Source organism: Sphaerodactylus townsendi, linkage group LG04 (assembly GCF_021028975.2).
Source record: "Sphaerodactylus townsendi isolate TG3544 linkage group LG04, MPM_Stown_v2.3, whole genome shotgun sequence".
In the NCBI taxonomy this organism is placed as follows: Eukaryota; Metazoa; Chordata; class Lepidosauria; order Squamata; family Sphaerodactylidae; genus Sphaerodactylus; species Sphaerodactylus townsendi.
Window position 1 is genome coordinate 65,187,857 of NC_059428.1, and position 27,860 is coordinate 65,215,716.

General features: G+C 43.2%; 1 protein-coding gene across 2 annotated transcripts in view; it reads right to left on the minus strand.

Annotated features, from left to right (window-relative positions):
* URB1 (URB1 ribosome biogenesis homolog) overlaps window positions 1-23,543 on the minus strand; it is a 70,063-nt gene extending 46,520 nt beyond the window's left edge. For both annotated transcript variants that reach the window (XM_048493897.1, XM_048493896.1), the window contains exons 1-12: window positions 23,378-23,543; window positions 22,200-22,339; window positions 20,406-20,557; window positions 13,098-13,230; window positions 12,129-12,225; window positions 11,121-11,206; window positions 10,266-10,391; window positions 9,697-9,827; window positions 8,343-8,538; window positions 5,225-5,362; window positions 3,750-3,923; window positions 2,112-2,247 (exon numbers count right to left, since the gene is read on the minus strand). In XM_048493897.1, coding sequence (XP_048349854.1) covers window positions 2,112-2,247; window positions 3,750-3,923; window positions 5,225-5,362; window positions 8,343-8,538; window positions 9,697-9,827; window positions 10,266-10,391; window positions 11,121-11,206; window positions 12,129-12,225; window positions 13,098-13,230; window positions 20,406-20,557; window positions 22,200-22,339; window positions 23,378-23,513 — 1,645 coding nt within the window. In that variant the 5' untranslated portion in view covers window positions 23,514-23,543. The remainder of the gene's footprint in view (window positions 1-2,111; window positions 2,248-3,749; window positions 3,924-5,224; window positions 5,363-8,342; window positions 8,539-9,696; window positions 9,828-10,265; window positions 10,392-11,120; window positions 11,207-12,128; window positions 12,226-13,097; window positions 13,231-20,405; window positions 20,558-22,199; window positions 22,340-23,377) is intronic.
* Window positions 23,544-27,860: the final 4,317 nt, after the last annotated feature.

Consider the following 27,860-nt stretch of genomic DNA (forward strand, 5'->3'; position numbering starts at 1 on the left):
GAACACCACCCACCACTCTAGGAAGTAAGCAATCAAAGGGATCAAAAGGCCAGGCAGATGCCCTCACTAATTGATTATACTATCTTCATGGTTACTCACATGCTAAATGGGTGGATCCCACCCAACACATGCAAATCAAGCTTGCTAATTGCACGCTTTACACTTGTTAACAGGCAAACGGTTCTTTCTCCCACACTGGACATTCCACAGGTATATATACTCCACTTGCTTCACTATCCTCAGATCCTCTGAAGATGCCAGCCACAGATGCAGGCAAAACGTCAGGAAAAAATGCTACTAGAATGTGGCCGTACAGCCCGGAAACCACACAACACCCCATACTTAAGCCTTATCAAGACTGAATATTCTGACAACATCACAGCACGCTGACAGTTTGCTGCTCCAAGTTTCTGTCCCGATCCATCATTGCTCCAGACTTTAACAAACAGGTTAAAAGTGAAGTCTGAAATGGAACTCTCTTAGGTTTTCATCTACCTAGAAAGTAAACGTTGATCCTGCAAATTATTTAAATGAATTAGAGACACTGCAGCAGTTCAAACAATAGTCCACCTAAATGGTACGGAAGGAAAACCACATGTGGTATGCCACAACCCTCAGGCACCTGGAGATCTATACATGGACATAAGGTTTGACCAGATTCTCTTGTGCAAAATCTATTCCATCAGTTACAAGAATTATTTTCCTATATTATATGTGAGCTATCATATGTACTGTTCAATCTTATCTACTTTTGAGTTTTATGTGTTAACATCTTGTCCAAATATCTATCTGAGATCATGGTGGGTAGGAAGAGGAAACCTACTCAATTCAAACAGAAGGTGAGGAAAAAACCATTAAAAGTTGATGGTCTACTCACATTTCTGCTTGCATAAAATTGTAGGACAGGATTTTTAATTTATGGGAAAAGTTTTGGGGAGAATTTGAGCTTTTAGCTGTTTTGAATTAAGTGTGTTTCAGACCAGAGTAGTGTAGAAATCAGTGAAAACTGTAGAAGAAGCCATGGGACAGACGTGTTTGCTTGTAAGCCTTAGTCAGGACTGCTAGTGCAAAACCTGGAACTCTGCCCAGGATCCTGGAGAACAACCATGCGGACGATTTTTACCCTTTGTTAATAACATGTAATTCAGGCCAGTTTGAACAAGACAAACTACTTTACAAGAGTTAGGGCTGTGATGGTTTTGCTTAAAATGCTTAAGCAAACCCTAACCCAGACAAACCCTCTCAGGGTATAACAGATTTCATTACACATTATGAAAAACAGACTGTTTGTATAATACTTGGGTCAAAATGGCATGCATTCTGACCTTAAATATAATTATAAAAGTATTACTTTATTTTTTTGCTGGCAGGTCACAGTAGACACAGTAGAGTTTTCCAGACAAGAGATGTTCAGAAGTTTTTGTCATTGCCTGTTTCTGCCCCTGGTACTGTTTGGAAGTTTCTCATTCAAATATTTGCCAGGGTTACAAGTTTCCCAGGCAGAGTGGGGATTCGAACCTGGGTTTCCAAGATTCTAGTCTGACATATTTACCTCATATTACAATATATACAATTCAGAAATTTGGATCAAGACAAGTATGATTTTTCTAGTTGTATCAATTATGAACATTAAGCAGCAGTTTCCTTATTTTGCACAATGCATTCTCCTGCTGACATAGAAGCATTTTAATGCACAAGCAAGAGAGCAGGAGGCAAGCAGAACCAAGAGCTGCACAGCCCTCAGTTCCTAAACAGAATTCCTGACCACTTTCTGAAATTCAGTCAAGCGCATTTTTACTGCTATAAAGGCCAGAATTAATTTATTTTTAAATATTTTCCGATTCTGCATTTTGGATCCAGTACAAGCACATGCACGGAAGTACTGAATGCACCCAGGACAGACCATGACACTTGTACGACAAGTCATGAAGTGCCTTCAAACAAGGACTCAGCTTTAAGAAAATTCTAAGATGCCATTAAAAAAGCAGTACTCCCACCCCACACACACAAGAGGTTATCAGCAGCTGATTATAATCATGACAACATCAAAAGTGAATAATTAGGAGACACCATTCACATGCATGTCACATTAGAAAAATAAATGTTCTTACCATGTTCCAAAACCTCAGTCACTTCCTCAGCCATGGAAGCAGCACCTTCTTCTTCCCTCCTCTGTCTATCCTGCTCCTTCCCTTTCTTTAGAAGTGACTGCCAGACTGCTATTATGTTAGTCATATCTGGTAAAAGCTAGGTTTTTGAAAAAAGGCTAGCATCAGCCAATAAAGTTATACAATCCTTTCAGTTCTATAAAACACAAGTGGGAACACGCAAGAAACTTGTGCGCGGTGGGGGGGGGGGATTTGATTCCTTCCCTTTCTTTGTTAAAGTCTGTCTCTATATGTCCCCTTTCTCCTCTTCTCCCTCACCACTCCTATGTCAGTCTTCCCCCCTTTTTAACCCCCCCTTCTCTAGCAATCCTCTCTTACCTCCCCTTTATCTTCTCACCTTTCTTTTACCCTTGTCAATCTCCCCCTTCTTTTACCACTGGCCCTTCTCAGACAATGCCCTCCCTCTTACCCCACCCCTTCTCAATCTTCCACTCTCTTTCTCTCCCTTCCATTTATGTCCCCCAGATAATTTCTCCCTCAGTCTTTCTCTTCCTGCCCCCCTCCCTCAGACAACCTCCTTTCTTTCTCTCCCACTACCACAGACAACTGTTGTAACCTACCCTGAGCCCTTTGGGATAGGGTGGGATAAAAATGTGACTAAATAAATAAATAATAACACTCCCCATTATTTCTTTATCTCCTCCCCCCTCAGACAAACTCCTTCTCTCCATTTCTCTCTCCCCTCCCTGAGATGTTCTCTGAACTCTTCTTTTTCCCCACCTTGGAAACTGCAGTGGCTGTGCCAGCAGGGCTGTGGAGAAAACTCCAAACCCCACCCACTTCACCTAGCCGTGGTGGCTCCATGCCCTTCCATTCACCTTTGAGCTGCTTTGAGCCCAGGACCTCTCCTGATATCCAGCACCACAGTGGGTCCTGGAGCAGTGAAGCAACACCTCTACAGATAAGTGCATCATCTGAGTGTACGGAGGCAACACTGTTTGATTATTTTTTAATGTTAATCAACTGTGTTTCCTTTTAATTATTATATTGGATTATACTTCTGATGCCAATTAAGGCCTATGCATGTATCTTTTATTTCAGGGGAATTTAAACCTCCCAATTTTTTTGGAGGGGGGAAGTGATTTCAGATTTGGGGGGAAGGTGATTTCTGCAAACCTAGAGGGTCCCCTCAGTTTGCAGAAAAACCTGGTTAGCATCTGTGTGGTCCCAGTCCACAGTTGGAGACCATACATCGATAATAGATACACAGATAATTTACAAAGTACAACCATAGGAGAAGAGACAGATCATCTCCTATGTAAGAAAAGTTGCTTGTCGTTAATTTTTGTGAACAAGTTATCAAGCATTTTGAACTCAAACTGCTTCATCTGTGGAACTGCCACTTTAGCTAACCCAAATTATGACCAGAACCAAGTTTAAATTTCACTGGGGGGAGAAGGGAATGCTGAATTTTGTTTTTTGCTTTTTAAACTATTTTTTACATATCAGTTTACTTCAGAAGAGTCTGTCTTCATACTCATGGCTTAAAAACAATAATACAAAAATTGACTGGATTCTCAGCATACTGAGGCATTTTTGTAACACAAATTGTGATTCTATAGCAGTTTCATTACTTTGTACCTTGCTCAATGCTTCCCGGTATTGCTGAACAAATTCTTGCATCACAGATGAAGTGTAGACTTCAGACTTCTCCCATATCTTCTCATTCAGACAGTGTTCAATATTTTTCAGTGTTCTTTTCAGGATTGTTGACAAAAGTGAAAGGACTGTATGTTTCACTGTTTTACTGTCTATCTAAAATTTAAAAAGAACATTAAACTGTTACTTTGCTTCAACTTCATCATTCATATTCAAACTCAACTTATAATCACTTCTAAGAATTTCCTGGAAAGAAAACGGGCATTTAAAGACAAGCAATAAATTATCTGTTTTGCTTCCTTCTGGCTAATGTTTCTGAGACTAATTTGGTTCCTTCTCATTTTTTCTCCCACCATGTATTACATTCCCTTGTTTAACTGACACTGTGTCATGAATACTGACTGAGCGCAGTACACAAATTAAGCAGAAAAACTCATCTATGTTCCTCCAGTTGTTACAATGTAAATTGATGGTCAAGTGAAATAGAAAAGACTTGAGAGACTCAGTAAGGTTTAATATACTCTTCCCTAACTGGTTAATGAAACTTCCAAAAAAGAAGAAAGAAAAAAATGCAAAGCATGCGAACTGACTATCTTGTATTAGACCTGCGTAGGGCAGTGTGGTCTGGAAAATAAAGGGAGATAGATCAAGATGGGGAACAGAGATGTACCTGTTATAGTCTGAAGAAATCAGATGAAAGAGGGATAGATCCCGCATGTTAAAGGCCTGAGTTGCAGTCCATGTTGTGACCCAGACCAGACTAAGTAATTTCAGCAAGGAAGTAGACCTGTCATGAGGTTGGCACAACAGGTAAGATCCAGAAACCAACTACAAAGTTTTTTGGCAGGGAAAGTGGAGGGGTGGATTTTATGTACCTTTAACTGAGAACAGATCAGCACTTCTGCTGTGATGAGATGGGGTTCTGGCTAGAAACTTTGGAACCTATTGGGAGGTCTCAGTTTCAGGGAGGTGGGAGGAAGAAAGAACTCCAAATATGGAGTTCTTTACTCCTCATATTTGTCATCAATGGGAACCCAAAGCAGCCTACATCATTATCCTCTCCACCCTTTTATGCTCACAATATTGTCAGATAGATTAGGTAGACAGAATGTAATGGACCTAAGAATTGGGATTTGAATATGGGTTCCTGTGACCCTTGTCCAACACTATCATACTGGCTTACCTTCAACATTTTTCAGATGGATAGTAATTTACCTAATTTCAGCTAATGAATTCAGAGGCGGTGTTAAACCAGGAATCTCTGCAGCACATAGTACAAGCCTAAGCAGATATACATCCTTTTAAATCTACTGAAATGAATAGGTTCAGAATAGTATACCTCAATTTTAGGTTGCACTGGTACTCATTCTATATAGCACCTATACTACTCCAGTTTCCTGAATGCTTGGAAAAGTCCCCTCCTCCCTATATAAATACGGATGATAAAAAGTTCTTACATTTAATCCTTGGGTAAACATTGCTTTATTGCATACTGCTGGAACTGTTGTCACCATCACCATGGAAAGCAATCTAGGAAGTGGAATAAACTCTGCAGTTTTAAAACAGTTGGAAACCTCTGGCTGAGCCTCGTAGATCTGAAAATAAACAAAACACATATTTCTAGCTGGTACAACTATAATCATGGGACACTGGATACAATCCAACAGGACTAATACAAAGGAAGTGTTATCTAAGAGAGATTAATAAGAAACAGTACAAAATGTCCAATGTGACAAAGATTGTCTGGAATTTAAAAACAGGTAGCAGATGTCATCTACCTCCATTGATGTAGGAATTTTGCCATGGATTTCACTAGAATTAGGAGAATCCAAGTATAGCTTTTCGACCATCATTAAACAATATTAAACAGAGCTCTCTGAAACAGCAGTGAGGACAGTATCCAATGCCAGGCTCTTAATAGACACTATTTTCCTTGATCTGGTACTGGAAGGCTGCCCTGGCACCTGTTACAGAGCAAAAATGAGAATTGCTGCACTGTAGAGAAAAAAAAATCTCCATATGTACACGGGGTACAGCTAAGCCTCGCTTCATTAGGGCACAATGCCTCTTGTATTTGGTTGCAGTTCAAAACTTTTCCTCAGCTATGTCAATAAATAGGACTGCTCACCTGAAGTAATAGTATACATATACTACAGGTAACATTCCCTGTAAGCTGTGCAGCTGCGTGGGAAACATACTGGTACTGAGCAGATTAGGCAGCTGCCCAACACAGGAGAGCTCTCGCTGGCAGTTCAGTGAGAGTAAGCTTCCATGCAGGTACGGCAACCTCAGAGGAACTACTGACTGCAGGTCACTCATTAGTTTATTACCATTTTTGTGTGAAATATAAGAACAATTTGTTAATTGCCCAACATTTTTTTTAAAATAGCAACTTTTCCCTCCAGTTACTTGTCTCTGACATTTTGCTATTTTATTGTTTTGTATTGTATTTTTACTCATTGTAATGTGGAGGGGCTACTTGAATCAATTAATGGCATATACATGGGAAACACAGTGCTTGAGACCAAAAGTCTAAACAGCCTGTTATTCATGTAGCAACTAATAATACACATTGTTCAACGTTTTCAGCGAAGACGCACATGGGAAGGATAGAAAATTTTCCAGAGACCTTTTATCATACTCCAAGACTAATCGACAAGAAGTAATTTTCTACTTTTTTTTCTAGATGCATTAAGAATCTGACATTTGGTGCTGTGGAGCCTGAGTTAAGGACAGAAAGATGCCCTGATGCTGCTTGATCAGGTGGCTGGCATCTATCACCTGAGGTGCTGTATTAATGTTTCGGGCTGTATGGCCGTGTTCTATACTTGTATCTCTCTCACAGCGTTTATGCCTGTTTCATCAGATGGCAGGCAAACGGCAGGATCTGAGAATGCTGCTATCGGAACACGCCATGCTGTTTAAACCAGGAAACCACACAGCACCCAAGTGATTCCGGCCGTGAAAGCCTTCGACAATCTATCACCTTTCCAAATATCTTTTGCAGGTGCTTTCTATCTTTATTTTACCAGGCTTGAAACTCTACAGTCATAGCAGTTTCACATGATTTTTTTTAAAAGTTAAGAATTCCAATTCTCTGTCTCTCATCTTCAGTATTTAGCTTTCTTCTTTTTTTCAAGCATATGTGTTGTGAAGGAATGGCAACTTTAAAGTTTTTCCTGTTAAACTACTGTAAACAATACATTTAATATCTTTATTAATATAAAAGCACTGCATAAGTTTTGGACAGTTCATAATTCAACATCTGCTACCTAATTTTTCCAAATTTCTCTAAGAACATAAAATCTGATTACCTGCTTTAGAGTATTTTTTTCAATCTAGCCCTAAATTTATATTAGTTAAGGAAGTTTCAATCAAAACCCAAGACCCACAACTGTCTCTTTGGCAGCCTCTGTAAAACTCTGGCACAGCCTCTGTTGCAAGAATTCAATAAACACAATTCTTTTTAAAGGTGGTACTCCAACCATATTCAATTTCCAAGCAATGTACTCATTCAGTGCAGAGGACTGTGGCTTATTCTCAGAAAAGGGCAAGAGCATAAACTGCCGATTGACCGTATCTTGCTTCATGCTTAATGACAGGTATGTATGTACTCTACACAAGCAACACAAAAATATAGAGAATGGTATTAGAGCCAAAATATAGCAATATGTAAAATACCAGCTTTCAGTTTTAAAAGGTTGTTGGTAGCTTTTCTAAGGGTCATAGGCATCACTGAATGCCATCTTCTCCCTACCAGGACTAGCAGAAGTAGACAAAATAATACAAAAGCATCAAAAAATAGACAGACGTAGAAGAATTTTGTATCAGTTATCTTTAGTGTTGAATACCTTCCATACATGTTGCTACACAAGTCCTCCTGTATTCACTGGGCCAATGGATTTACATTACCCAAAAGAGGGGGATAAGACCAGGGCTGCAGCACAACTGGCCGCAAACCCAGGGTGAAAGCCAACTAACATCAGCTCTGCATCCAGCAATCTCCCCACCCCCAATCCTGGTTTCTATTCTGGATACCAGCGCAGCTCTGCCACAGCCAGGATGTCCAACTTTTGCCATGGCAAGGCATATTCCAGCCCCTCTGCTGGTACGAGTGCCTCTTGCACTGGTGGAGGGAACAAATGCGCTGGCATGACCCTCTGCCAGCTCCTATGACCAATGGGGCCCCCATCCGGATTGTGCTGCCCACCTGGTAAAACACTCAGGTGCTAGTAAATAACATCTGATCCAGCTGAACTAGACCTAGATGACTAAAGAATCTACTTGATGCCACAAGTTTATATTGTTTTCTAAGGGAGATGCCCAATTAAAATAAATACAGTACAGCCTGGATCAGTGAAAGAATGCATGTGAACCCATAAACTTTAGTGCTGAAAAATTATCTCATAAAAGTAATGTCTGAATACCTCTTGAACAAAGGCAAACTTCCTTAACTAGTCCTCAAAAATTACAAGTACAAGAAAAAAGATAGATTTTCAGCTGAGGGCACTAACAATATTTTATCATGATCTTAATGAAGTAAAATCATAGTACACACTTTTACATTGTTCTTACCTTTCTTAACAATTTCATATTGTCCAGCCAAACTGATTTCAGTCTGGGAACAAAAGAATACTGTGATTCCTTAAAGAATCTGTTCAGTAAATCTGGACACACTTTGAAAATGTTCACCATAAGATCAGCAACCATCTCATCCTCCACAGCAGTCTTTAAACACAGGAGAAAGCGCAGAAGTATCAAATTCCCTCCTCTAATAAAAACACAGTGGAAAAAAACACAATGGTGACTTGCAAAAGTTGCAATCATAACACAAATTCTGACAATATTAATCAGTCAGTCTGTCTTTAATACAGCCCAGAGGCCATTTAGAAGCAGGAAAAAAGGGGTACTATAAATAAGAGATTAAATTCTGCTCAACTCTGCTGCTGTTAGGGGACGTTCAGAATAACTTAACTCTAGTCAAGTTACTGTGATCCCAATTTATGTTCGTAATATCAGAACACCATAGAGTCTCTTGCACTACAAACAAGTCTTTTTATACAACTTGGTATACTTTACCAATTTCATAAGCCATTGAAATTAAACATTAAAATCAGAATCAAATTTGCACAAATAGATTGACATACATGTATTTTTATTTGCAAGAAACAGTTCTTGACATTTAGAAATTAGAAGCAGTATATTTGCAGAGAACTGGACCCAGAAAAGATGACTGATAGCCCAAATACAGCTAAAACTTGCTATCAAAGGGCAAGTTAGCTCCTCCAAACCAAGAAACTCCATGATCTTCTGACTTCTAACATGAAACATTTTGAGTTAACCTTGTTTACCTTTCCATCTCCCTAGCCTTTAAGCATTTTTGCACAAGACCATTAATAAGGCAAAAAACATATGGCAAGTACAAGGCAACTACAAGGCGAAAAACATATGGCAATTCTCCCTCAAAGGACTACTGCCTGCACGCACACTATTGAAGCTTCAGAACCAGCCTCTCAATAAGAGCGATTATTGCCAAGTCACAGAAAACACATTCTTGAAAATCTATCCTCTTTAAGTGAAAACAAGAACCTGGAATTTACACAAGAATGCCATTCAGTTTCATACACAGACCACACTGACCACTCTGTAGGTACTTGCCAGGAAGTTGAGGGAACAAAGCAAAGCATGGGAGGACAGCCAGGAAGCTATGTCAGAACCCCCCATGTGTTGCCAAGTCCAGTGCAGAAGTGTGGAAGTGAATGCAGTGATCCTGAACAGCCTTAGGAGTTGTGCCTCTGAGTGAGACTGGGAGCCACAATTCTAGCTCACAATTCACCAGACAAGGCTGAAGAAAATACTTCAATTCAGAATCAAATGATTAAACTCTAGCCCAAAATTCTTAAGCACCTGGGCAACTTGATTACTTTACCTGCCTGCTGTGCCAAGACTTGGATCATAAAAGTTAATGCCGTGTTTGAGAGAACAACAGAGATCCATTAAAAAGTTATGAACCAGTTCCCTTACAATGATCTTCCCTGCCTCTTCAGGATCCTGCGTAGCCTGCAAAGAACAGAAATAATTGTGGGGAGAGGATCGGAGAGAGTATTAAGGTTAAATTACTTTTTTGGTTCTTTTAGTACATTGGTACAGTAGTAACAAGGATCAGCATGCAAGCCCCTGCTGCATTATTCCCTCAAACTGGAAAATACAACATGAGAGGCAAAAAAGACAGAAGTAGGGCATTATAAACATAGTTACTGTACCAGCATGTACATAGAGATGGATATGAGCAGAAAGGTGAGAAAAATTGATCTGGTACTTCCAGCTCTAAAGAATATGGGCCAATATTTACACTGGTCATACCTATCTACTGTACAAGAAACACACATACACCCAAAACAGCCTGGATGACAATTAGTCCTTACCCTTTACAAAATAATTTCACCACAACTACTGGGCTAGGTCTTGCTTTCTGGAGACCACACAACACAGATGTACCTTGATATCTTCAGTGCTGACATCAGTGATACCATTCCAGCGATAGAGTGAAGCAATGTGGTTCAACACATCTACAGTAAAAAACCGCACCTTCTGGGTCTTACTGATACTTCTGTTGTGAACCACCTACAAATAACACAAAGTTCCCACAATTACAAGTGTAACACAAAAACATTCCCACTTTTTTCTTCTGTTCTTGTTTCTCTCATAACAAAGCAGAATACCTCCTAACCAGAAATTACACACTGGAGCTATTTCCTATAGCAAAGGTGAACCAAACCATAACTGAGGGCATGATGAAAACCAGAACACAGGCCCAAAGAGAATTCTGCTATTAAATCTGATTTCAGCAAGACTCACATTGATCAGAGACCATGTGGAAGATAATCCAAAGGATCTTAAACTGGAGATGCTGGAGTTTGAACCTTCAGTGGGCAAAGTAGATGCGCTATAGCACTGGGTATAGCCCTTGCCCAAAGAAAACAATCACATGCTCGATAGAGGTCAGGACAAAAAGATTTTATTCCAGTTTCATTCATGGAGAGAAAAGGCCCACATCACTACTAACTAAAACTAAAGCCATCATTACTAAGCATGTTTTCATGAGTCCTAATCTCCGGTATCAGTTTCTTGGTTGCCTAGAAAGACAATCTAAGCATCTTTGAATTACAGGCTCTGGCTCTTGGAGCACTTTATGACCCAAAAAAGGAATCCATAACAACAGCAGAGGTAAACCTAAACTACGACCAAACATTACAGTAATCAGTAATAGATGATTCTTTAGAAAACCACAGAAAAGCTATTTTAAAAAATCAAAGACAATGTTGGAGGACAAAGCCATTCCAAAGATAATACCGTCGTCGTCAACGTGGAAAGCAGAAGGCTAATTGTAGAAATTCTATCTTCCTTCAATCCAGTTCTAAAAATAACAGGAATGAAATCTACAAAACAATATAAAACATGGTAAACTGTAAGTGGAAGATAGAAAGAACTGTGAAAAATGAAATCTGTCATTGGTACATAAAAAGTATGCATGATGTGATAACGGGCAATGCTCAGAATAAACAATGAACATATACAAACAGTGGCTGATATTAGGAACTTGCCACATTATGGCACAGATATGATACAGAAATACACAACTGGCAGCTTGGAAGCTCAGTCTCCCTCCTTTCTGGCTTGTAGTTTGGCCACCACTCCATTGTAGCCCATTTATGCAGTCACTTGACCTGGAGTTAGCTAAGACACAAACAAAGGACCCTCCCCAAAAGATAACAGTAACATTATGTAATTCAGCACTGGCTGTAAACAATTCACTCATGGGAGTTTGTGTTAACAGCTTTGCACAGGTAACAGCGTCAATGAGGCCTTATGCATAAGTGAAGGGCCCTTGAGCAAGAGCTTCTGCCGGAGTCAGTATCACGTTTAAATCAGGCTGTAAGTTACTAACTACAAGATATAAGATACGGGTTCTTCAAACCCTGCCCTCCCTCCATGAACAGTGACAGAAGAATCATCAAAGTTTTCCCATTAAATATCTCAGCTGCAGGATAAAGCTCAAGCTAATGGTTGTGAGAATCTCTCTGCTGAAGACGCTGGTACTGTTCACACGGGGAGGAAAAAGTAAAAGAGCCCTTTGCCCTCTCCATTTGGCCTGAACTGAATCACTGGCAGAGTCAATGCTGTGAGCCCCACAGCACAGGGAAAGGAAACAGGTGGGTGCTTTTTTTGACCACTAACTGTTCTCCTCCCCGGGACAGAATTACCAAATGCTACCCTACCTTTCTTTCAAATATGGGCACCCCACTTTAATTAAAGAGGGAACGATTCACACCTTTAAGGGAAAAAATATTTATCAAATACCTTTTAACTCAAGAACATGTACCAGGGTCATGTTGTCACCAGTAATTAGGAAGGAAAGAGCATACTGTATGTACGCCATACGGACATCTGGCTTGCCCTAGATAAATGTTAAGAGGCATTCAGAATACACGTAAGGCAAATGTCAATTCCTTAGAACAAAATGAAATGCTCAATCTGTATAAAAGAATGGATTTGCAATTTTGAGCAGACAATTCATAGCCTATTAACTTTTAAAACTATTTTTTACACTTACCATATATAAGGTCAGGACACCTACTTGCACAGACCACACATGTATACTAACTAGTGCTGCTGCCTTCACTGTGGCCAGTCTGGACACATGTGCCCTCGCTGCATGTTACAAAAAATGCATGCAAAGCTCATAAAATGTAAGACATCATTTACCCAAGTAATACTCACTTAGTAGTTCTGGAGCCACCTGTGGCTCTTCTGAGCTCTGCCCAAAGAGGCACCTGAAACATATTTCTGGAAACTAAAAAAGGCCATGCCCTGGTAGGGGTGGTTGGACTCTCCCTGAGGTTACAGGTCTCAAGCAAGAAATCAAAGTAAATGTGGCTCTTTTGATTGATGGTAACTACAAATGTGGCTCTCAAGCCACAGAGTGAGTACTACTGACTTCCCCCATTATGTCCATATGCAAGGAATATAAAACATGAAAGTAAAAAAACCTTTACATGCACCTGGATAAGCAAAGGAGCAACTGTGCAGGCAGTACAGTTATACCAGAAAAAGAAAACATGATGATTATCTTTTAACATGCAACTTGCAAAGATTTTCCCAATGTTATCATTCTCACAGCAGAAGAGGCTGACAATGGTCTTTCATCCATACTTAAAAGAAACTTTGTAATGCAAGGATGGAAGCAGCAACATAGAAACAGAATTCTGAAAGCCGCAGAGGATCCACATTGTTGAGCCATCACTGTTTCTTCACTGTAAGTGTTCTTACCTTATAATCTCTCTTTTTTGCTAACCCAGACAAGAACTTATTATTGAAATCAAAATGGCAGTAGATATCCCTTGCAGCATCTGACCCCTGAGTCACCATTGCCGACAGCAAGGTAAGGCACAGACGAGACATTCTGAACAAACAAAATGGGATAGAGGGTGCTACTGAAACAATACAATGGCAAACAAACCACTGAAAAAATTAAGGACATATTTGAAGTGAAAGTTATGCGGGTTCCAACTATGTTAATAAGGCAACAGACACTTAACTGTATTTGTAGCTAATTCAAAATTAAGCAACTTATTTACCATTTCTCTCTATGTGACCGCATACTACTTAATTTATTAGTTTTAAGAATAATACTGAAATATACAAAACTAGACCACATTAGAATAGCTGTAAAACCAGTCACAGTTGCATAAAATTTTGCAACTGAAAGAGTATACTTATAGTGGTATACTAAATTTAATAAATAAATAAATAAATAATATACTATTATTTTCTAATAAAAGAGGTAATGTCTCCATATGATCTACATAATATTTTTGCTGCTACAACAAATATTTTAACATGAGCAGCTTGTACTGACCAAGTTAATATTTGGACAAACCAAACCCCTGGAGGTCAAGAAAGTCAGGAACAAAGCCTGTTTACACAACAGTTGCCTTCTGAATCAAAGTCAGTGATTGCCACACACTGGCAACTGTCACCTTCGCTTTTCCCATATGCCTGTGTGAGTATCACAATCTTACAAAGAAGCAAACCTATATTCAAAATTATATATTTATATACACACATATATACAAACATATACATGCACACACACACACACATAAATACACATATACATACATACATAGACATACACACATACATATTTATACACACGCACACAGTTTTAGAACAGTCTTATCATTAGATAAGGTAACCCGCATTAAATACTAGATTTTGTGGTTTCATTAAAAACTAGTTAGTTCCTAGTTACCTATTTTATTATTATACTGTTATCACTTTGAGGATGGGAATTTCTTTTTCAAGCAACAAAATCTCTTGGAGCATTTTTATCTAAGAAACTAAGCTACATTTTCAGTACAATCGTGTAGTCGACCCACGCGGTCAGCGTAAGAACGAGACGAGACGCGGAGATAACATCTGGTGGAGATCGCCAGCAGCGGGAGACCGGAGGTCCGTGTTCCTAGCGAGTCTCCCGTCTGCCGGTTCCTGGCACCTTTTATTGTTACTCTATCGGGGGCGTGTAGGAGGGAGGACTGGGGGGAGTTCCGGGAGAGCGGGAGGTCGGGAGATCATCAGGTGATGCATGATCTCATCTGGCTACGTGCGGAGAAGAGTCTGCACGCTGTCTGAGCTTCTAATCTCTCACCTGGGGGCAAGACCATTGGTCCCTGCGCCCGGTGGGATTGAGCCAGACAGTTCCACGACCACGTGACTCCATGGGGGGGGATGAGGAGTGGGAGTCGCGATCGCGACCGGCAAGGCACCGCCAGAGTCACGTTAACGGCGTCCCAGCGTTCTACTACTGCACTGCTGGAGATTGACAGTGCACTACTACATCTCCCTCCTTTTACATTTTAGAAAGCGGGGGCGAACGCGTAGAGGCCTTTACTTTAAAGGGCGGCTTGTCTCCTCCGCCCGTTTGGTCAAATTGGCCAAGCTGCTTGTGCAACATTAGAACTTGGATTCGCGGGGGGTAAAGAGGAAGTCTGCGAGGGTTTTCTTACACACGTTACAGGCAATATTAGGATACGCGTGAGCGAAACAAGATCCAATAACAAGGCACACAATTAAACCAATGCAGAGCTGTACAATAGCACTCCAACCATCCTCCCGGCACAGCTCCAGAGGGCTGACCACCAATGAGGGCAAAAACATCATACTTCAAAGATTGGAGATACAACCTCTTGCAGTTCACGCAGACTTTCATGTGGATCAACTGGGAATTATCAGAAAGATTAAAACAACACATATTATGTACATTCTCACAACCTTGGTGATGCAATAACAACAAATAATCAATAGCGGCCACGATTGTCTAGGGTGCGGCAGCCCGAAGTTCCTGCTGCTTTCGGAGGCCAGGGCATCCAGAAGCGGTGGAAGTAGGATTGATGGACTTCGCAAGAGGGCACGGGCCAGCCCGGCCAATAGTCTTAGCATTGGCAGGCGAGTCGGGGGACTCCCACTAGGAAGTTGCGAGGAAGCGAACTCCGCTTGAGGAGAGAGCGACAGCGTCGCTCCGACAGGAGGGTCGAAAGAGCGAAGGCGGGCGGCGGCGGCGTCGGAGCTCCCGAGGGTGGAGCCTAAGTGCAGAGACAATGGTAGAAGCGGCTGAGGCATAGAGAAGTTCCGGCAAGGAGTTGGGGCCCGAGGATATGGTCGCGTCCTCTCCCTTGGGTCCAGAACCAGCCCCTGGGGAGCAGGATGTTTCAGGCTACAGAGGGAATGTCCTCCCATGTGTGTACGGATTCCAACTGGCGAGCCGCAAGCGGGCCAGGTGCGGTTCCCCGTTAAACTGCGCCCGGTGATCGCGAGCGCAGGTGTTGGACCGTGGTTAGCGACCGTCTTGGTGACAAAGGGAAGCCAGCCGGAGGGTTTGGACGGCAGGTCCCCGATGCGCTCATAGAATCCTCTGATGGATGAGGCATTCATGAAGGGCTCAGCCCAGACTCCGGCTAGGAAGTCTCCGGAGTGCTTTGCAGGCGGGGAGCGAGCAGGAGCTCAGCAGGCTCCCGACTCCTAGGTACTGGCCCAGGGCAGAAGGATAGAGCCGTTGGCAGCGGCAGCAAACTGCTCCCAGATGTTGGTCTGGTGAAAGCTTGCCAGGGTGGCGATGCGCCATCGGCAGGAGGCAGCAGAGCAGGCAAAGGATGAGGTGAGCTGAGTTGGTGGTGATGATGCAAAGGCGGCACAGAAGGTTCTCGGGCGTCTGAGGTGGTCTTGCTGGCGCCAGCAGCTAGAACCTGGCTGGTGGTGCTATGGCGTCTCCCGTCATTCGGGTCTTTAGGCGTTGGCGGCAAGCGTTCCTGCTGGGATAAGCTGAAGCGGGATCCTCTAGGGAGATCGTTCCATCTCCGGGATGGGGTTAGTTTCCTCCTGGCCATTCCATGGGTTGGCCTGTCATGGCGATAGAGTCCACGGGAACCTGTAGGAAGAGGGACTGAAACCTACCCCTTTCCCAGATTCACGAAGGGCGGTCCCGCCAGAGCTCAGTTCTAGAATGGATGGCGGAGGGTGGGATCGAGTTAGTGTTTAGATTTAATATGGGAGGAAGGAAGAAACTGTTTTGCAGCCTGTGAAGGTTAGCTTAAGGAAGAAGACTTGTTTGCAGCCTGTGGTTGCTTCAATACAACCCTCCTGGGGCAGCCTACCTCCTCTTTCTTTAGTTGTTTGACAGGGAGAGGCAGAGGTAGAAGCGACCCTGAGGTGGGAGCCAGCTTCAGAATCATCAGGAGTAAAATCAAAGGCGAGGTCGAGCCTCGAAGAAAAGGGAACAAGAAGCTGAGTTCTGGGGGGGGATTGTGGGTATGCATGCTTAATCAGCAACACAAAGGGGCTTCGACCTTTTGCAGGATAGGTGCATCGGGAATGAAGCAATCAGGCAATTAGAGGCAAATTCCTGCACAAGGAGAAAGGAAGGGGTTTCTTTGCAAGGGAGTTGCACTCACCGTGACCTTGGTGGCTAATGCAGGAAGCTGGATGGTGCTAAATTTTGTGATCGAATTATCGGAGGTTGCATGCCCGAGACACGCTCCTTAAAGAAGTGACTGACTGGCGTGGCAAACACCACCCACTAATCATGAGGAGGATCTGTGTTTGCAGCAACCTTGTGGGTATTAGGGCATAAGCAGCGCTTTTTTAAACTGGGGCCTGTCCTGACAGTGCTACGGTATCAGAGACGGGCCCAGATTTTAATCCAGGGAGGAGCCAGTCAATAGTGGCCCTCCAGCAACTACTGGTCGAAAAATGAAAGGAGAAGAGGAGGAAACAGTTTTCCTGTGGGAGTTAGAAACAATTTGAGGAGGGAGCAAGATTGGGATCAATGACCTGTGGCTCTACCGTCCCAAACCAGAGTCGTTTAACCTGACTCATAGGAGTCTCTTCCCCAGAGATTGACATGGATATCTAGAAGCGATGAGGCGGACTGTGAGCTGCAGCTCAAGTCCTGGAGTATTGACCGTGGCGGATGCTCCGTCGCGGTTTAATCTCCCCACAGATGTCGCGGGCAAGCCTCGGTCGGCCACTGGGTAGAGATTGCACTTTCGGCTGCTCTGATGGCCGGTAACATCAAGCGCGTGTCCACCAGGCCCTTGAACTTACATCCTTCTATGGTGAGCTCCAGATATGGGCGGGAAGGCTCCCGATAAATACTCGCTCGCGGCAGTGGTGGCTACACCATGTTAGCTGCTGGGGCTCGTAGCCTTTATTGGAGTGAGCGGGCAGTGCATGGGGCAAGAGAATCAACTGGCGCCAGCTGGCTCCGGCGGGCAGCTCCTGTGGGATGTTTGTCCAGACCTGGAGGTGGATGGGTCCTTGGTGCGTGGAGTCGATCACTCCGGGGCGATGAACAGTCCTGGCGGCAGAGAGGCCTTTGGCAGCACCAGCCCAATTGTCGGTAGGGATGGGCTGCGTCATACTGAGTTGGAGGCGACAAGAACCTGCATTAGGGAACTTAAAGGGAGATGGGCTGGGTGCATGTGGCGAGATGCCGAGAGGGAGTGGTTTTGGCAGGGGCCTTGGCGTTTGGGTCTGCTCTAGTACTCTCCTCCTTGGTCCTGGGCTGGGAGGCGCCGGAGGCGGGGAGTTTCCCGGCGGGCAGTGCGTCTCTCCAATGGAAAGCCCTTCACAGCAGCGTGGGCACGGGTTTTAGGTGGCCTTCTCCTCCTGGGGAGGACCCTCCTCCATCGGGGTTGTAGAGCCCCACGGGCTGCCTACACTCCCGCCGGAGAGTGTCCCGGGCCTGCAGCAGTTAAAGCAGTCATCCTGAGACTGTCTCCTGCCGGTGGAGAGTGCTTTCTGGCGGAGGCTAACTTGGTGTGAGGACCCAATGTCCTGGCAAGCCTTAAGCATGTCGGCTAGTTCAGGATTTTTGCCTAGGCCACGTGATTGCCCTCGCGGCACTCCATGGAAGCGTTCTCCTTTGCGAGGCGCGCAAGGAGCTTCGTTTTGGGCCTCCTCGCTTTCTACCTGCCTCTTGGCGCTTCCTGGAGCCTGTTTACAAATTCAGCATAGGGGCTCTTGAGGTTTTGCGGATGGAGGAGAAAACTCTGGGTTAGCTGGCGGCATTGGGGACCTTGATAAATGCCTTATAGGAAAGCGCCTCAGAAGCGACCGTAAGGGGTGGCCTCAGAGCAGAGTCTGATCGTTAAGATTGGCAAAAGCATGAAACCGTAAAGCTGGCTTGGCGGTGTAGGCCGCCAGAGGTGGCTGCTCTGCTGAAGCATTGCTGGTGAACTCACTTTCCCCAGACCACAAACTGCGCCGGGGCTCAGGGCATGCGAAGGTGGTTTTCAGTCATCTGGAACCATTAGGTGGTTCCTTGCGATGGCTTCCAGCATGCCTCTCAAGTATTAGGGGCTAGTGACTCCCTACGTCCCGCCATTGCTTCTTGGACACCGGTGAAGGATATTATAGCTCAGGGGCGTGCTGCGACAACCAGCGGCTATATACATCATCCTCAGTATCTGTGAAGTGGATGGGGCACAATGCAAGAATATGGGCATAGATCTTCCGTCAGGGTTTCTTTTCTTCTGCAGATCATTGGCTATCACGTTCTGCGAGAGTTTGAAACCAGCGCCATTATTCACGGAGGTGCAGTGGCCGAGGAAAATGAAGAAGCGAACGAAGGAGGCGGCTGAGCCAGGGTCCGAAATGGGTGAAGGGCGAGGGGGCAGAAGGAGGACAGAAGCGTCAATTTAGTGGATAGAAAATTCGGGGTTGAAATTGAAGGTGAAAGATCGAAAGGAGAGTGACTACAGCAAGGGGCGTGAGTCTGCAGGCTGATGGCGACAAAACATTGTCTCCCGTCAGTAGCAGCGACATCGGTAGCGAGGCTCTGTCGCGAAAGAGTAAGCCCGATGTTTTCCCAGTCATAGATTCAATGTCCCCTCTGGGTACCATGGACACTGAGCTTCAATCCTCCTCAACCAATTTCGCAGCTCCAGCGCTTCTCTTCTGCAGGGGACCCTGCAGCATTCGTTAAGCTTTCAGTTAAGTCAGCGATGCTTGTCATAAGCCCTGCTTTTGCAAGCTCCATACTCACCGGTGTTCCGTCCGGACGAGAGATATCCTAGGGCTGGCGTGTCTCTGGATCTGTGATCCAGAGGACGAAGCGATGCAGCGATGGTCGCTGGTCGCGATCCAGCGGACTTCGGTATCGGCGGCCCTTCCCCAAGCGGCGGTGAGCAGGGTGGAGAGTTCGAGGATTCCGGGTTTCGGCACCAGCTTGAAATTGACCCAGCGGTCAGCGTAAAGAGCGAGCAGAGGTGGCAGGAGATAACATCTGGTGGAGATCGCCAGCAGCGGGGCAGGAGGTCCGTGTTCCTAGCGGTCTCCCGTCTGCCGGTTCCTGGCACCTTTATTGTTACTCTATGGTGTAGGAGGGACTGGGGAGTTCGGAAGCCGGAGGTCGAGGAGATCATCAGGTGATGCATGATCTCATCTGGCTACGTGCGGAGAAAGCGTCGCAGCGTCTGAGCCTAATCCTCACCTGGGGGCAAGACCATTGTCCCTACGCCCGGTGATTGAGCCAGACAGTTCCGCGACCGTATTGACTCGCCAGGGGGGATGAGAGGTAGAGGGTGCGATGCGACCGGCAAGGCCGCAGGTCCGTTGGCGTCCCAACGTTCTACTACGGCACTGCTGGGTCGGCAGTGCACTACTACACAATCGTTTTAAGGGACATGATTGAAGAATGCTAGGTGATCTCTCCAGTACTGTAATATAAAGAGAAGAAAACTGACGAAAAAAACAAAATTATATTTTGCCAATGTAATAGTGGTCCCTGTAACAACAGAAAAATGCTACCTTGAAACTTTTTAAAATCTATGTTGGTGGCCTATGCATTCAATAAATAAATAATCTCAACTAGAAATCTAGTAAATTGGAACTTTGGGCTGTATACAATGGTTTTGTTCTGGTAATAGTGGAGAATTGCTCTGACACAAGGCAAGGTCAGCCCATGGAAGACCGCACTATTAGCAGAATGGAATTCTTTGTATATTATCCCAAGGTCTGTTTCAGAGGGATGCAGGCAAGCTGTTCTCAAATGAACAGCATTTTTTACAATGAACTTACCTATAATTTTCAGAATACAGAGCAGAATAAATTAATTTCATAGAGCTGCTGATCAGTTTCTTTACTATGTTCATCCCCACAACACGAAAATGGGAAAGATCACTTGCAGTTCGAAGCAAAATGCTTTCCAGGGCTTGAAAGATGAGCAGCATCTGCAACATACAAATATTTTAAAGGCAAAAATAGAAAAAGCAGCAAATGATACCCAAGGGATTTGAGGAGCCATTAACTGAAGTGGGAAAGAATTCTTTAAAATACATTCTGATTGTTTCCCAGAATGGTCAGCTCAGAACATAAAGACAGGGAGGCCAACCTTTGATGAAAGTCAATCTGAAAGTAAACAGATTATACTGTGATATTGGCAGAACTTACAACCAAAGCTCCAGTGAGCTATTTCAGGACAGCAGCTCTGGACTACAACCACACTAAATCCTACTATGAACCTGTACTTTGCATACCACTTCACGCTGAAGAAGTTAAAGAAGACCATCACTGTTGGAAAACTGGTAATTATGCACAAAAAGGCTTTAATAACAAGCCAGCAATTTAATGATGTGTACTCAATGCATTTGTTCCTCCAGCAGCAGTTCACAACAATGACATCTTAGGCAGAGTTGCATCCTTTTAAGGCCACTGACTTCAATGAACTTAGAAGACCACAATTCTCTTTAAGATCATACAGTAGGAATCCTTTGCTATTGATGTTTTTGCCCCCTTTTGCAACCCTCCCACATGCAAAGACCTACAACTCAGTGGAAAGCTATGTGTACTTAATGTCAAGGAAGGCCTTGACTAGACTCACTTCCATGAAGCACAGTACTCCCAGGGCTACCTACATAATTTCCTGTTCTGGGAAACAAGACAGCAAAGCTGCTATTTGTAACTGTTTTTTTAAGAAGGTGGGTGGTGGAGTAAGTGCTGCAGCCAGACTTGGCACAAGGGCTTCATAACTAGTAAGGAAATAAAAACTTGGGTTTGGATCCAAAGAACCATGGGCAGAATTCTGCTTGTAGAACAGAACTTTACTACCTCTCCTCATCTTCAGAAGCTCTCTGTGCCACTCCAAAAGGTTCCCCTGAGTGTCAGAGAACCCCTGAAGATAGCGTGGACTGAAACGAAAGTAGGAGACCTGTGACAACTGAAAGATATTTCACCCATACCAGAATAAGTATCCTTAGGCATACCTTGGAATCTAACCCATCATAATGTTTAAAACAATGATTTCTGAAATAGATGTAAGAATAGCCTTTCTGCTCCTTGAAAGTTTTTGTTGTTGTAGTTAAGCTATGGATGAGTGATTTGAAATTCAGACTGCACAGACTACTTTGGAGTATGCAAATCTGTTTGTCACTAAAAAAAAAAATTAAAATTCACAGAAGACTAAAGGCACACATAATTGGTGAAGAAGAGGGAGCCTCATCTCAACCAGTAACCGTGATAGCAAGTTTGGTTATATGGAGAATAATCATGTTCTCCAAGGTACAACACTCCACAGCTAGAAAAATGTAACAGAATTCTGACACCTGATAACTAACCTCAAAGGAAGCCAGAATAAAAGGGTGGATAGCAACTGCACAGATGGTCCTGATCCTGCAAATTAACGACCAGTTTTTACAGGTTTTGGGAAGGATATGTACAGTGCTTTGCACCAACAAGCCGAATAAAAGTAACAATGAATTTATGTTATTTGAACAATCCCGATGTATTAATTTCTATCCTCTGCTGTTGTCCTTATGTTACAAATCATACATTGTTCTACACCTTTTACAGTATTCCAGCTGAATTAAGACTTACCTCACTTTCTGGCCTCCTTTCACCATCTAGAAGTTTTAGAATTTCTGCACACTCAACAGAAATTTTTATGTATCCTTCCACAACATCATATTGTTCTGCTGATGGTAACAATTTAGCTATGGATATGAATGTTTTCAAACCTGGAATAAAACATAAGTATTTTTTTCTACCTTCATTGAAAATGCACTATTCTTTACAGGAACAACTCTATGGCTGACAAACCAATTACTTTGCCTGTTAGTAGGCCTTGTTTGATTGCTGATGAACACAAAATCCAAGTTTACAAACCTTTGCTAGGTTTACACTTGTCTATAGACTTTTCATTGCTCCCACTAATGCATGGGGGAAATGACATGAACAGAACATACAAGTATTGACTAACAAACATCTTATAGGAGAAACAAAGTATGTAGAACAGTGCACTCCAACAATACAGGAGTACCAATAAGAAGAAAATTTTATCTGCTTACTTTGGAATACTGGTCAGAAATTACAGTGAATGCTTGTATTATCCATATACAGTATATACATTAACACATTAAATTTACAATAAAAACAGTTTGAGTAACTACACCTTGCTTATATGACAGTTTAGCATCAGCCATGCAGACTGTACTTCTAGTGACTCTTGGACTTCTTCAACAATCCTGCTTGGAAGTATGACAGGATGGATTCAGTTCATTAAGCAGGTATTTAATCCAATTTTAGTACTAAGTCTATTCAAACATTACAATGAACACATGTACACCCTGCAGGTGCGTGTGTACACTTGTTTGTAAGAACGAACTAAGATAATTTCACTTTACAAATGAAACCAGGGGCCAGGACCTGGATAAACGTGGGGTTTCAATCACATGTTCGTCTTAATGTAATATGAGAATTACTCAACATACTTCAGAAGAAAAATCAGGCTTATGCTGGACATAGGGATTGCACGCGCGTTCACTGTAACTTATGAACAGAGGACTACTGGGTTGTTCAGCTACACAAGTCCTAGAATACTACTTTATTGGACAACGTGAGATACAACTACTCAGGCCGGAATGAAGTAGGGACTGAAGAAGGCAGGAAGAAGTCAGGGTTGAAGAGGGACTGCAGGAGAAAAAAATGCAAAGGAAACAGCGCTCCTTGTCTAGGAAGCACGTGGGAACCCCAGGGGCGCCTCTGCGCTCGCTCACCTTCCATGGCGGTGCTGGGCTCGCGCAACATGGACTTGAATCGGGTGCCAGAAAACTCCGCCGTCTCGGTCTTGCGGGCCCGCTTGGGCTGCGACTCCTGTTTGGCCCCAGTCGGCCTTTTGCGTTTGGCTGCCATGGTCGCCGATAGTCCGCTCGCCAGCAAGCATCAACCGGAACCGGCACTCCCCACCGGAAGCGGTCTGTTGCCCGTTCCCTCCTCTAGAAACTGCAAGCGAGGTGGGTTCCTAGTAAAACAGGTGCCGGTCTCGGGACCGGGTGATACCCCAAAGTGAAGAAGGGGGCTTACATCCAGGACTGGAGCACAGTTATTTCGGTCTAAGCCAATTGCTTTCAATTCCGCGAAGGATTTCGCCGCAAGTTCTTCTTCCATCCAAATACAGCTGCTATCCACCTCCTTCTCAGAGTCCCTCTTTCACCTCCTTCTTTACGGTTTTTGCACTAGGTTGGCATTTGCGTGAACAAAATATGAGGATTAGTAGCAATTTCTATAAGGTCCCTCCCACCCCCCGTTAAGGGCATCCTGCTCTTTCTGTTCTGTAGTGTTCTTTAAATTCAGTAATCCCAGTTCTGTGAATCCTGGAACACCATAGTCTAGTTGACTTTAACTGTGGGGCAGCTGCTGATGGGGGATTTGGGAGAAAGGCTTGTACACAATGATTATCTGTTACCTTCTAGCTTTGCTATTTGACAGGAAAGCACTTAGGACGATGCTTAGATAAGATTTTCACTATATGTACACAAGATGTCACCTTTGTGCTGTAAGGCTGAATAATTCAGGATAACTCAAACAATTAGCAATTAGAGTAGCTATTTGTCACTTTCCTATAGATTCCACTCCTAAACTGTTTTCCTTTTGGTGTAGTGTGCTGGAAGAGATTAATTATGTAAACTTGATACTCGGCATACAAAGTAACTGCAGAGGGACGCTTTTGAACTTTTTTATTACTGCTAAGAGAATAAATACAGTGCAAAAAAAGTACTTGTAAATGAGAATGAAATGCTTGTTTCTTCTTCATCACATGTTTAGTTATTGCCACTTGTCTATATTTAGTTATTACCTCTTACCCATATTTAGTTGTGAAATGGCATACAAAGTTGGCAGTGTTAATATTTCATATTTCTGCAACAATCTGGTACAGTTTAGATCCATTTCCCAGACTGGCAACACTGGTGAAAGTAAGGTGCAGATTTTGCAGTTTTAATGATTGATGAACAATCTGTTTTTTTTCAAGAGAGTCCCCCATAAAATTTGGACCTGTAGTTCACCATACCAAAAAACCTGAAGAGTACTGGTCAACATTAAAATCAAGAGTTCGATTTTATAGTTCAATTTCTAATTATCAGGCTATTCTTATATGAATTTAAAACAGCTTGTCTACAAAGGGAATGTAAATCCTTCCTTTGCTCAAAATGCACATTCAAATGTGCCATTACCTGGGCTCAGCAAATTGTGTCACTTATAACTGTCACTGGTTATAAGTGACACAATTTACTGAACTTATGTGATTTTTTTCTACATTTGCTTTTTAACTTAAAAAAAAATCATTATCTTATTTCCAGCAGCAAGAAAATTGTGCAGAGAGCTACACCTCATCCAACAATTATCAATAGCTGCAATGCTAAGAACACCTCTGTGGGAGTAAGTGTAACCTCAGCTTGTGGGTTCTGTGGGGCAGTACTTGGAATGAGTTGCAACAACAATTTTTAAACAACAAAATGGTTTACTTTTCTTTACAATTAACACTTTTAAAACATCAACATTTAACGTTACAATTCAAGGTCCTGTTCAGGTTGCATTTCAAGTCCTTCTATTTACAGTCTACTGATATTGCCAAGTCCAAATCTTCTTTGCAAGTTGGCTGGCTCCTGAAGACTCCAAGGGCTTGATGAACAGGTTGCAACATGATGAAGGTCTCCAGGAGAACTCTCACCCATTACAACCACAAAAGAAACCCTGAAACAATAAACTCCAACATTTACAACACAGCAAAACAACAACTACCTTCCCAGTAGTTCCCAACAATATTGAAATTACCTTAACAAGGTGTTAAGGGCTTATAGAAATCAAGGTCCGAGTCTGGTAGCCTTGTTCTTCTGCAAAAGAGCTCTTTCAGCCTCTCTGCTGCTCCGAGTCTCCACCCCTTACTGGGTCAACCCATTCTGGGCCAACCCATTCTGGGCATGGGGGTTACATAAGCCCTACTGAATAAAATGGAATATTTTTCCAAGTAACATCCCTACATGTTAGTTAATATAGGACACAACCAGCCACTATTAATCATTTTAATTTCAACAGGAGAGTTAGAAATCCATCTTTGGTAGGTCTACTCACAATCCTGCTTGGGTCTATTCTATAGATTTACTCCCAGGTAAAGTGTTTCTGGATTAAGCACATACTTCAGTCAGTCCTGCCAAAATCAATGAGACAGGCAGTGCAATCATAAACAGTGTAACAGCTTTCTTTTACAACCCCACTTGGGAGTGCGGGGACAAATCCACTGATGGGAGTGGTACCGGCCACTGGCCCCAGTGGAGGGACGAATCCACCATTGGGTGGCCACTGTGGCCTTCCCGAGGTGGGGCGCAGCACAAGATGCCCCAACAGCATTGCTGCACTCCTGCCCCCGGTGTAGTGGCATCATGATTGGGGGAAGAGCCATGTTAGCTTCTTCTCACTCATTGGCCCCTTTGCACTGGCAGCTGGCGTAAGTCTATCAAGTTCAATGGGAGCTTCCCAATGGGGGGGAGGGTTTTTTTGCCTCTCCATGCTGCTGAGAAGCTTCTTTCATGGCAACATGGCCATGACACCACAATCAGGCACTCAGTCCATTGGATGAGGCTGCAATGCTGACACATTGAAGTCAACGGGTTAGAGAAGAATGTAACTCTGCTTAGGACTGTAGTGTTAAAACCTTGGTGAGCAGTTCCATCCCAACCTGGAGGGGGCAGCACTCCTAAGAGGGCTTTCCAGTGGCATGGGAAGCTCAGAAAAGGCCCAAATCCCCACCCCCGGCCACAGAAAAGCCCCATAGGGCTCACAGGACTCACTCCACCAAAAGGGTGACATAAATCCAAGGGCCAGGGTGCTGCGCTGCCAGCCCTCAACCCCGGCCCACCCCACCCCCATGCTGGCATCCAAGCAGGGGGCCAGCGCAGTTGTCACAGTCCAGAATTCTGGGTTCTGGGGAGGTAGGGCTGTGGAACAGCACTTCTGCCCCCTCCGCCAGGGTCAGTGCCCTGGGGAGGGCAAATGCATGGGCACAGTGGGGCTTGTGGGGCTATGAATCGTGTTAATAAATGCAAAAGAAAAGGTAGAATGAGTACTAAATTTCCCAGTAGAATTAATGAAAATTTTCTAACTGCATAAAGAAAAATCACCCAAATCCTCACTATAAATACTTTTTGAGCATTGTGAATAGAAACGGTATATATATAAATGAAAGTTTCCTCTAACGAGATTGCTGTTTTTGTTTTTACTTGATCGATTCTCTTCATATAATTAATGAGACAACAGCCTTTAATTGCAATGCCAGAATAGTAAATAGAAACCTTTCACTGGATTGCAGAGGATCAGGTATTAGGAAGATGCTTCATATAAAATCACAAAACCAGACCAGTATGCAACATGTGCTGTGTATCATATCACTACTCCAAAAAATGGTGAAGGCAACTAAAACCCATATGGAAAACTGATGACTGGAGTATATGCAATAGCTGATAAGACTGGAATTTATGCAATAGTTGCTTCTGAGACCAGTACAAAAACATATTAGAGTTGCTTTCATCGGGATCCCGTCTCCCATCTGTCTTCTCTATTTTCAATGAAAAGCCCTAACCAAAAGTAAACCTGTTTTTTTGCCATTGAAACATACAAGGTCTGGCTTTATGAACCCAAAGCACAATCACTGCAACCTGTGCAGTTTCAATTTTATAATATATGGAAAAGCTAGAATTTTGAGAATATTTGTTAGCAGAAATGATATATGAAATAAAAAGTTGTCTATACTGCTGTTTTTATTCTCATTTCCATAGGAACAGAGGCTGAGCCTGAAAACACGGGATGACGTTTTAAATAACCACCATATAGTGATTATTTTAATTCACTTGCTATGTTTCAACTAGCCTGACATTCATTTCCATAGAAACAGTCCAAGAAATGGCATCACAGTTGTTAGAACTTTTGTGGATAGATTTACTCAGTGTCAAAGAGCGGAAAATAATGTGTTTTAAAAGGTCCTCACTGGTGAGAGAATGTTCCCCCACCCCTCAATCATTAGATTCAGACAAAGAAAAGGGCTGAGACAGTTTTAAAAGGTGCCCCCACATCAACTGTCTTTGAATAACAGAGACCCCCCACAACTTCAAGTGTTCTGTTACTATTATGGTGAAATAACTGTATCCAGTTGTAAACTTCTTAGTGTCTACTGTAGTCTGCCTCTTGTTCCTATTTTCTACCCTGTTG